The sequence below is a fragment of the Xyrauchen texanus genome, chromosome 20, assembly GCF_025860055.1.
Source record: "Xyrauchen texanus isolate HMW12.3.18 chromosome 20, RBS_HiC_50CHRs, whole genome shotgun sequence".
In the NCBI taxonomy this organism is placed as follows: Eukaryota; Metazoa; Chordata; class Actinopteri; order Cypriniformes; family Catostomidae; genus Xyrauchen; species Xyrauchen texanus.
In genome coordinates this window covers 8,610,548-8,622,552 of record NC_068295.1, presented here as the reverse complement: position 1 = coordinate 8,622,552, position 12,005 = coordinate 8,610,548, and the positions used below count along the sequence as shown (strand labels likewise).

The 12,005-nt window shown below is 37.0% G+C and overlaps 1 protein-coding gene across 1 annotated transcript in view; it reads right to left on the bottom strand.

The window, feature by feature from the left end:
- LOC127660286 (lysyl oxidase homolog 4-like) overlaps positions 1-7,000 on the bottom strand; it is a 39,955-nt gene extending 32,955 nt beyond the window's left edge. The window contains exons 1-4 of the mRNA XM_052150417.1: positions 6,872-7,000; positions 5,818-6,133; positions 3,999-4,318; positions 3,259-3,473 (exon numbers count right to left, since the gene is read on the bottom strand). Coding sequence (XP_052006377.1) covers positions 3,259-3,473; positions 3,999-4,318; positions 5,818-6,133 — 851 coding nt within the window. The 5' untranslated portion in view covers positions 6,872-7,000. The remainder of the gene's footprint in view (positions 1-3,258; positions 3,474-3,998; positions 4,319-5,817; positions 6,134-6,871) is intronic.
- Positions 7,001-12,005: the final 5,005 nt, after the last annotated feature.

The window sequence follows — 12,005 nt, the reverse complement described above, 5'->3', positions numbered from 1 at the left end:
GTAGGTCAAATATTATACTCCATTTTTTAGATGTTAGTAATACAATAATTAAGCCTGTTTTGTGGCTTACGTCTTTAAATTTCCTCGGTGACATAGACAGAGTGTGTCCTGCTGACACAGCAGCCAAAAGGGCGCAGCTATAATTGTAATCTTTCTTTCCCTTTTTGCCAGAAACGTGGAAATCTTCTGAGCGGCCCAACATCTAATTACAGCATCTTCAGTGAAGGATCCAGCAGAGGGCGTGTGCTGGCGTGAGGAATCGCTCTTAAGTACATCTGTCAAGTCTGGTGCTCTGTGGAGCCTTTACAGAATGCACGTACAACATGGTGAGGTCAGGTGCTCGGCACGCTCACTAACGAGAAGGAGCCAAATGAGATTCCCTGGAAAGTAAGCCACAAAAGCCACGGCCAGATCTCTATAAGCTCTAATTTGAGTTCAAACAGCATCTTCATGTTACTGTTTGTGGCAAAATTATGTTTAAACAAAAGCTTGTGGCCTCAAGATTAGTGTGTAATCCCTTTAGATAACATAAACCTGTCATTAGTCTTATCTGCTGGGTGAGACAATATTTTTAAAATCAAGCCAAAATACCAACAGCCACAAACAATGTTGCTCAAGGCATGTGTATGTTTACCAGGACACATAATTCTGGTATAGCAGACACAGATCACAGAGCAGAGAATAATCAGCAAGAGGCACGTATAACACGTATAGCGTATGCCCCAGTATAAACCATGACTAAAAAAGCTTAGTGACCGCAGACCTATAAGAATAAGGTGGTGCTTTTTTATAACAAGCACATGATTCAACATGCCAGCATACCCAAAACTCATTCAGATGGTGGGAATGAAATAATTATGCTGTGAGTGGGGTTACTCAAAAATCCATCTGAACTGCAGCAGTCTCCACTAAGAGGTGCAAAATGTTTTTGAGGTGTGGCAATATTTAAAAGGTATATTTGCATATAATGCAGTGTTCCTTAGGTAATTATGATAACATAAAGGCAACATTAATACAGTAACCATTGGTATGGAATACTATTTTCAGGGATACGATTCTGTGATGAGGCAGAACAAAGTCAATGGTGCCAATGTTGATAAAACCATTAAACAAGCCTGAAACTCTCAACCGGAGAGAACTTTTCAACCGTTTTGGCTCAATTTTCGAATGAGAGTTATTTTTTTCAAAACATTAAGTTCATATATCTGAATGGTTAGTTTCTTGTTCACACCAGATTTGAATTTCTTATTCATTTAAGCAAATTGCACGTGTTTTGGCACATGTGTGCAAAAGAGTAAGTCCAATTGTCTACAATTTGCACAATAAATAAATGTACATGGTTTGCTGATCAGAACTAATGAGCTGATTCTCAGTGAAACTGTCATACTTTTCACAACTTCTAAACATTCTTCCATTGTGTGAGTCATCACATGCAAAATGATCCATTCAATTATCAAAATCTGTCAGACATACATGTATATTGCATAAATATCTATGACATTGAATGTTTTTGCGGCAGTTTTCTGTTCCATATGTATGTGACTTTACATGTAAGAAATGTGTAAAAATGGATATGCAAATGTGAATTTTATGTTTACAAGTAACACATTGCTTCAAAAATAAATTTACTGTATACATACAAATGTTCATGTCCCTTTTCTGTGTACTACAGTATAGTACAGTACTGACATTTCCCAGTAAACTTTTACCTACTGTGGAAATCGGTATCTAAAAAGTTCAGTGTGATACACAATAGCATTCAGCTAGACAAAACTGACATTCTTGTATAGTCCAGTAAGCAGACAAAAACGTAGAACAAAAATGAAATTTGTATATAACAAAGATTTCCAGGGTTGACTGCCATGTTGAAAAAACATCTAAACATTTTGACCAGTACGGCTCACACGGTGACAAAAGAAACCTTTCATTTTGGTGACATTGGCCAATTTACTGACACAATAACTAGGTAATTGAAGCATGAATTATATGTTTTGGGTGAGTTACTACATTCTGCAGACATGCAATAGAGTTGTGATGTCCCATAAAACAACTGTGACAATTGCACTTACAGTTTAGAGAATGTTAAGACAGTATCAAAAAATTAGCCAAAGCGATTGAGAAAAACTGTAAAGGCTTTAAACTGATGTCTCTTTACAATAACAAAAGCAGGTATATTAGACTTTTCACTTAGACTTAAGTGTTTAAGTATAGACTGCTCAATTTGGTAAAGTTGTGGTCCAGGTAGCATCTGTAGGTTTGAAAGATCTTTTAATCCTTGCTTAAGTACTCAGGTTTGTGAAAGGTGCTGGCGAACAGAGATAAGGGAAATAGAACTTCTATTCTAGCAAACAACGGAAGTTAATCTTTCACTTTCTCCAACATAATGAGACAAATATCTTTCTGTGCTTTGATATGAACTTTTCCACATACAATGTACTTAAGATATGATTGCAAGGAATGTCATGCTCTAAACATCTGGTGTGGTTTAACAAATATTCAAGTCTAAGAAATAGATGATCCATTGAAGAACAAATACTGTTCTTTCTATTTGCATAATTCAAATAAAAATAAATGATAAATCATATTGATCATTAAATATAATGGAGTGGTACGTATGGATAGATAGACAGAAAGACAGGCAGACAGACATTAATCTGCCCTTTACCTATTTTAAAGGTATATTTGCATATAATGCAGTGTTCCTTGGGTGATTGTGATAACATAAAGGCAATTATTTCAATTAAAAATGAGTTATGATAAATCATATTGATCATAAATTATAATGGAGTGTTATGTATGGACGGATGGATGTATGGATGGATTGTTTTGTTTGTTAGTTAGTTAGTGGTTCTTGGCGAAAATAAGCTGCAATGTGAACAAAACTTTATGCCACAAGTCAAAAGTCTGTATACTGACTATGAAACCTTGTACTAACACAATGATATAATCAAAACTAATGTTGGCTATGAACCGTGAACCAGGGATGGATAACCGACTGGGCCAGTGCCCAGAGGCCCTTGACCACCAGGGAGCCCTTGAATTCCCAGGGGTGCCCTGAGCTTTAACCCCCCCCCCCCCAAAACCCTTTTGGACATGAACAACAAGCAAGTTTTTTGTTTGCAATTCATAATCCATCCCTGCCGTGAACTGATAATAAGTTAAAAAATGTTGGATTCATTGCAATATCCAATATTTCAAGGCCAAGGATCAGTTACCAATTGTACACATTGCAATATTAAGTAGAAGAGCAGGACTAACTTGTAGGTCTTCATGTTGGGCTTCTCTGCATCAGGAAAACCAAGCATCCCACAAATGACTCTGCTGCTATTCAGACTCCAGCCTTTATCGCACACATGTCTCCATCTTCCAGCATGCTTAACCTCTACCACACCCTCCGTGACAAGGGTGTGTTTCTTTGTAATCATCAAGATTGGCCGGAGACGGACATCTTCAATCCTCACCTTACTGGCAGACTAGAAGAGGATGGAAAGATTGTGTTTCCTCAAATGCATACCAGAAATGATTGGTAGGAAACTCATGATTCTAAATTTTAGGATCTACCATCCATTGACCAATTGAGAAGCTCTCGTTGGTCCTGAAGATCGTGGTTTCTTAAGAATTAAACATGCTGTTAAGGGTTAGGATTTTAGCACTGAGAGTTTTGATCAAAAGATTAGGGCCAGCACCGGTAATGGTTTTCCTCAACAAAATATGAACTGGGGAATAGGGGTAAGGAATTTGTATTGGGAAAAGTGTTAGGAGTAGGGAGCCGGTTCAAATGGGAAAATGCATGGGTCAGGGACAGAAATTGGGGATTTGGATCAGGAATAGAAATCAGGACCAACGGAGTGGAGGTCAGGGTTAAGGGTTGGAGATCAGAGATCATGGTTAGACAATAGGAATTAGAGTTAACATTTTAAGATTAGAGGTTTGTCGTAAACAGGGGTAGCGGTAGCCGTATACATTTAAGATCTACTGCACTCTTATCCACTGCTTACCGGATTATGAAACTGCTGTCTGGAGATCTGATCCCATCTTGTTTGATCCTGTGAATGCCCATTGCCTTGTCTAACATGTGCAGGTGACCTTGAGTATATGTCTTGCCAATGGTTCGAAGTGACAGCATTCGGTCCGAGAGCGATAGTGTGCCCTCTTCTGGAGACTCCAGGATGCACTTGGTCCAACCTTCTCTCTGGACTACAGACCACCCCCAGGTCCTCAGAGTGCTTGCAGTCGTGAATGCCCCACCCGTTTGATTTGCAGTCTTTTAGGGTTTTCTCTGTTCCTTCACACCTAACATTATCCATCCAAATTTGGCCTGTGACAGATGTTGTATGTTACAAATGCACTTAAAAGAATAGTTAACTCAAAATTTTTAATTCTGTCACAATTTATTGACCCTCTGTTGTTCCAAACTCATATGACATTCTTCTGTGGAACACAAAAGGAGATCTTGGGTGAATATCAGTTCATGACAGAATTAAAATGTTTGTGTGAACCATTCCTATAAAGACACATGTAAAAAAGTGTTATGTATTTGTGTTGAGGGAGAAAATTCAAAGCAGTTACAGCCAGCACCATTAAAAAAATTTCCCCAAGAAATGGTACATAATACATAGGCATAAAGTACATTTCTGCAGACTTCATGTATATAATAAGAGTTAATAGGGACATGGGAAAGAAGAGTCACCATCAAAAGCATTACTACAGAGCTCTCGTGAAGCTGTCTGAAGGGTTTGTTTTAGTTTTAATGACAGCGTTGTCTTGCCAACTAAGTGTTATACATGCTTTGGGTTAGTGGCTGTCTTTATAGCTGCCTTAAAGTTAAATTACAGGGAGGGATTTGGACGATGTAAAGAACAGTAGCTCTGTGCACTTGCACTGATGAGAAACAGTTATTTAAACAGCACTGCCTCTTCAGACACAAGTGCACTCAAGTCTTTCACATAATCCATAGTTCATAGTGAAAATAATAGACATTGAAGCCCTTAAACCTCAGCTGTACAGACAGCAATCAGTTGAAAACACTTAAAGGATTAGTTCACCCCAAAATGAAAATTCAGTCATTATGTACTCATTCTCATTTCAATCCAAGTCCGGTATGCAGTAATTGTTTTCAGTAGAACACAAAAGTAGATTCTTGTTTTTTTTGTTAAAGAATTGTGCAGCTCTTGCCATGCAAGCTCCGAAAAAGACAAAAAAAACAAACCCTCTATAAAAGCACCATAAAATACTCCAAATGACTTATGCGCTAGAGGATATTCCAAGTCTTCTGAAGCCATATGATAGTTTTGTGTAAGGAACAGATCGAAGTGTAAGTTGTTATTCACAGATAAACTTTACCTCCACCAAAGTCTAAACCGCGTCCAGTTTAAAAAATTTTGCGGCAACTTCACTTACACCAAAACAGCATTGGTTAACATGTCTGTACACATTATGTCTAAATGAATTTTTAACACTTGCCTTCCATAAGTAACCAAATACTGGACGTGAAAGATGGCTAAACATGGCGATGGGGAATATTATCAGTGAATAATACTTCGGTCTGTACAAAATTTCTGGAATACAACGTACAAGTCATATAGACTACTTTTATGGGGTTTTTGGAGCTTGACAGCCATGATCACTATGAACTGTATTTGTATGGCTATGTAAAATTCCTTAAAAAATTATCCTTTTGTTTTCAACAGAGAAACATAATAACAACAGCATAGATAATAACAAATTGTTCATTTTTGGTGAACTATACCTTTAGAGATTCATAAATCACAGCACTTTGAAGGCCAGTCCACTGTTTTAATGGAGATATTAACTCACCCTCTCCCTCTCCATACGTTGCGCTGTGTGCCCATGTTATGCCACTTTGGAAACCCAGTTCTCTGCAAATCACATTAGCGAGTTTTATGTCGACCTCGTCATCGCATACGGTTCCCCATGCCCCGTTGTGCAGGACTTCAACGCGCCCCTCGTTCTCTCTGTGGCCAATACCTGCCAGGCGCACATTGGCAGCGGGAGCGCGCGCTGACCGGCGGGATGATTCGGGACGCGCTTCCGCGCAAAGAGAGAAGAGAAGCAGTAAGAGCGCGCACCCGAAACAGACGGTCCGAATCATGACTGCGCACAGGTGAGGCATCTATAACATAAAACAAGAGGGACCCTGTTACCAAAAGAACTAAGTTAACTAAGTTACGTACTAAATGTACGTTTCTTTTACTTTAATCAGATGGTACAAACTCAAATGAACAGTCACACTTTTAATGAGCAGGTTGTGGGTTTTCTGATCTGTAGGATTTACAATGGCCATAACTATAATAAAAAATCGTGACAAATTTGAGCAAAACAGTAAACAGCCCAGTTAAAAGTGGATAACGACCTTTTAGTCAATATAGTTTTTTTTTTTTTTAACCAATCTGATGAAAACACATCAGGAAATATTACAGGTCTGTGCACTGTTTCATTCAGAACACTGAACATACTGGATTCAATTAGGCGAACAATTATAAGAGATATGATTATATAGAGATCCTATATGACCATATCTCATATTAAACTGTCACACTGTATGAACAATAATGTTTATAAGATATATAATGCAAATTAAGAAAGACTAGGGTGTTTGGACAGAAATAACAATAAGAAAAAGCTTTCTAATAATACTATAAGAATACAAACAACAAACTAAGAACTACAGAGCTATAATGTCACCAACAGTACTTGTAGACATATACTATAGAATTGCACTAAGACAAAAATAAATAAATAAATACACTGTGACCCTTGGGTGACAAAAGGAGTGATGGTACATATTCAATCAATTGGTAAGAAACCTAAGCAGATGAACCAAAGTGTTACATTTCCAAATGTTACTCACCTGGCAGCCACACGTAAGTCACGTCAGTCAGGGACTGGAGGAAAATGAATGGAGAGAGTTGAACATACACTCTGTCCTTTACACTCTCTCCCTCCTTTACTCCATCACTTCTACATCCCTCCCACAGATGTCTTTATCTCAGAATAAAGAACTGTTAAATAAAATCAGTAAATATTGTTGTTGGGGGGGTGAACAGATGAAATCAGGAACTAATCACTGTTATTAAAATGTATGAAATATACTCCAAAACGTGCAACAAATTCCTGTCCCATACTTTCTGTGCTTATCTGCTGTCATCACTGCTTTGCTCCAACGAAATTGTTTAAGTATAGAACAAAATAAAAAAATTTCAGTCCAACATTGCTGTTATGTCAATCGCAAATACATTTGATGGATGTAAAACTGATTTTTTTAAAACAAATTCACAAATTGGTAGCTTGATTATTTGGCCTTCACACCTCGAGGAGATCTGAGATCTCAAAGATCGGAGTCTGCTTATATTTAATCTGATTTAATTAAATATATAATCTGCAAGTGATGTACGTTTCAAAATGAAAGTGTAAAGCTGGCCACTTTTATACTGAAAACACCACATTATGCATGCTCTTGTGTGTGTGAGATGACAGAGCAGAGCACTTTGAAGTGCACAGCACATGCAGACTATGAATTTATTTATTTAAATCATAGCGGTTATTTATGGTGATTAATAATCACACTGGGCCACTTATCGAACTGCTTATCTGGAAGGCTAGGGGGACATCTAAAGTCATTTTGGTTTAGTTATTTATTCTTACAAAAAAAAATATATAATAATAATAATTATAAAAAATTAACAGAAAGTTTTTATAAGAAAGTAAAATAAGTTGTAAATAAGACTGTTTATTTTATGAAATTATTGTTTGAACGTGCACCTTTGCATCTTAATTTTCTCCTAAAGTGACATGCAGGAAGATTTTGTGTCCTGAATAACTCCATATGTCCAAATTCCAAGTAACTAAAAGAAGCTGCATAACCACATAGTAGATGTTTCTTCAGTGAGCTGACCACAAACCTCACTCCCAAAAAAGCAAGACATCCTTCTCCTTTAACCACAGTAAGGATTGTCTTAAACATCTCAAGACTCACATTTCACCTCATCTATAGTCTTATATAGAAATCTTCATTGGTTTAAGTCATTCCATAAATGGAAAAAACACTGGACAGATATTTTTTTTTTATTTGTACATTTGTTTTTAAATGTTTGCAAATCTGTGTACTTTATGAGAGAAAAATGTGTGACAGAATTATTTTTACCAAATCTAAAAAAAAATAATGTTTTGGAAGCACAGACATATTTGCCATCACTAGGTGTCATGTGCACCTCAATAACAATTATCGTAACTCCAATGCATCCATTTTAGAAACAAGCAAGTGTACAATATATATATATATATATATATATATATATATATATATATATATATATCCTACCAGCTTGTGAAAATATTTAACAATTCCCTTAATTGCCTAACCCCTGTTTATGTTTTTGCTCCCAATTGAAAACTAGCAATATAGTGATTTTGTGTCAAGGTTGGTGTGACCGTTTTCTTCAATGCAGGTCCCTCTCATTGGGTAAACTAAGACAGGAAATGGGGGGACCTGCTTCAGTCAACTAATCAAAGAGAAATCTTGCCAGATGACGTGAAGAGAAAGAGCCAGAAATATACATCCAGCACCCCAAATCAACAAGACTGCCATGGTAATACAGTATACAAAACAATATACATGATACGTGACTCATGCGTGGCATACAGTGCAGGTTTGTACAAACCTCACTCACAACCCAATCTTTATTACAACTGTTTTCCACGTTTAAGAATAACAGTAAGGTCAAATTATGAAACAGGACAAATGGATGTATAGGAATTATGCAGTGACAAAATATTTTTAAAATCAAAACTATTCCATGTTTTATCTTCAAGATAGAAGCTTACAGCTCTGGTGCCACCTTGGATGCTTTTGTAAACCACTCCCATGTATAATAGACACTTGTTGGCTGATTTTAATTTTCTGTTCAAACAAAAAAACTATACAAAAAAAAAAAAACATACATATAAAGTACTTTGCAACCCTTGTAGGCACTTATGAAAAATATTGCATACTAAGAATTATTTTATTTAGTTAAAAAAAAAATTATGCCATAAATAGTTTTTAATATATGAATTAATGTCATATAAAGTCCAGTAAACATAAAAAAGCTAAATCAATATTTGGTGTGACCACCTTTGACAGTTTTTCTCGGTTGTTGACAGATAGGATGTTCCAAGCTTCTTCAAGAAATCACAACAGTTCTATCTATTTAGGCTGTCTCAATTACTTACGTCTCTTCAAGAAATCCCAGACTGACTCATTCTCACCACAACTGTACAGAGTGGTTATCTGAGTTACCGTAGACTTTGTCAATTCGGACCAGTCTGGCCATTCTCTGTTGACCTCTCTCATCAACAAGAAGTCCACAGAACTGCCCTTCACTGGATGTTTTTGTACCATTCTGAATACATTCTAGAGACTGTTTTGAGTGAAAATCCCAGGAGATCAGCAGTTACAGAAATAATTAAACTAGCCCATCTGGCACCAAATATCAAGCCACAGTCGAAATCACTGAGATCATATTTTTCCCCATTCTGATAGTTGATGAGAACATTAACTGAAGCTCCTGACCTGTATCTACATGATGTTATGCATTGCACTGCTGCCACATGATTGGCTTAAGAGAGGTCAACAGAGAATGGCCAGACTGGTTTGAACTGACAAAGTCTACGGTAACTCAGATAACCGCTCTGTACAATTGTGGTGAGAAGAATATCATCTCAGAATGCTTTTCTGAGATGCGGGTTGGCCTGTTTTGGAGGCACGAGTGGGACATACTCAATATTAGGCAGGCTGTTTTAATGTTGTGGCTGATCGGTGTATACAGGTATATAGGCACAATTTATATTTGCCTACCAAACTAATTTCAAATATCTAAGCATACGTCATTCAAAAGAATGAGACACATTTAGTTAAGTGTGTACAAACTGATAGTTTACATGTGCAGACTTCAATTATAGCACGACTAAAATCATAGCTGATAACATAAGAGGCATCCTTGGAAATTGATGATGGTTCCTCAGCAAGTGTGTGAAATGTGCTCTCACTGATACACTGTAAATGTCAAGTCCTTACTAACTCTCTCTCTCTCTTTGTGTGTGTGTGTGTGTGTGTGTGTGTGTGTGTGTGTAAAGTGCAGGCATGGGCTCTTAAGAGACGCTGCTGTGGTGGGGCGCTGCCTCCAGCTCTGTAATTACCCACCGAGACCCGGTTCTGCCCTTAGCCACAATTTGTGGTGCCATGAAATAAATACATGTTCTTCAACAATAAACAACTGCCTTTTCAAATTATAGCACCTCCTCCGGTTTACCCTCACCGTCACCTCCTGTTTTTGCTCTCATTGCATGATTCGCAAGTTTCATAAAGCAGGCCATTATGGAACAGCCTCACATGTCTAAGAAGGGAGCCACAGTCTGAAAAAATACTCCCGTAGGTTTCACAAAGCGCAACATAAAGCACTGAGATTGTTAATTTAAATGTCTGCAATGAAAAGTCAGATATTTCAATAATTTTATTTGTTGTAAAGAAATCAAGGAGAAACATCCTTGACAGATTTTATGTAACCTAAGTTTTAGGGGTTTAGGGTTAACGTTACTTAACAGTATAAAAAACAATTCTATATCCTGGGGCAAACAAACATTTGAGAGACTGGTGCAAGGAGCAGTGAGTGGGCCAATTTTCTGAGAATGGGGGTGGTGGGGTATTCCCTGCAAATACTGAGGTCATGTGACTTTGTACAAAAACTCTAACATCGACACAATCTTTTAACATGGGTACATTTTGGGAGAAGTCAACTGACCCAGAGGCAAACAGACTATCCTTATACAGACAATCTTTTCATGATTTATACAAGCTTATTAAAAGCAATATTTGAAGAACACCATGAAAATGTATTATTTTTGCCCTAATGTGTAGGAAAGTGGCTTTTCTGCTGTTTCTTTATCTTTTTGCCCTTTTTAGGGTTAAAGTCGTGATGAAACATAATTCACAATCCATTTTACTTCTATAATTTATTAAAAAAAAATGGGTATTCAACAAGAAACATTTGTAGGGTGGTTTTACCAATAGTGGATTGATTATATTGTGAAAAGTGGTCTCTATATGACAGGTGGTTGGAGGGGTTGTTAGAGATATATTATAGGGGTACAGCAAGTTATTACGTTTTGATAAAAGATTACGGAGACATCTTTTTTTTTTTTTTTTTGATGAAACACGCACAATAAGACAGGAACAGGCATTATAGTATATAGGGTCAATTTTAGTAAATAGTAAAAGGGTCAATTAGTATTATAGCAAATTGGGTCAATTTTGATTTCATGTTAACTTTAAACAAGTAAAAATTATCTTGAGCTATGTAAGAGCAAAGAGATCCTGACTCAGTGTTAATTAGAATACATGCTAACTTTTTAATTGCTTTATATGAATAAAGTGTAAATCTAAGTGTCAAATTGAGTGCATAAGCCTCTTTCATAAAAGAAAGAATAAACACACATACAGTACTGTATTTACTGGAACAGCCTGACTGGAGTCACGGTGGCCTCCATGGTGTTATCAATAGACTTTTATAAACAATACATAGAGGCCACAAACCACTGGCTCTAGGCCATAATAGCAAGCTGGGGGCCATACATGCTGTAGGTGGCATAAGTAATTTCTCCAGTTAAAATGGATGGTTGCTCTTTGATGCAGCAGGATTTTCCCACCCCTCCCTGACTCTCAAACTCAATGCATTTCATGCTGTTAATATGGCATGCTTTAGAATGCACCAACCACAGATCACTTCATATGTCATATGTCATTGATGACAGAGAAGAACTTTCAACATGTTATGATCTTCTCCAGTTATCTTTGGGGCAGAGGGAACAACTTATACTCTTAAGCTTCAATAGGAATAAATGAAACTAATATTTGTAGTGCATTACAATAAGTTTATTTTATAGGCATGTCATTTGTTTTGAATTGGCGACTCCTGTGCAAGAACACCCTCTAGTGTTGGCAGATAGAT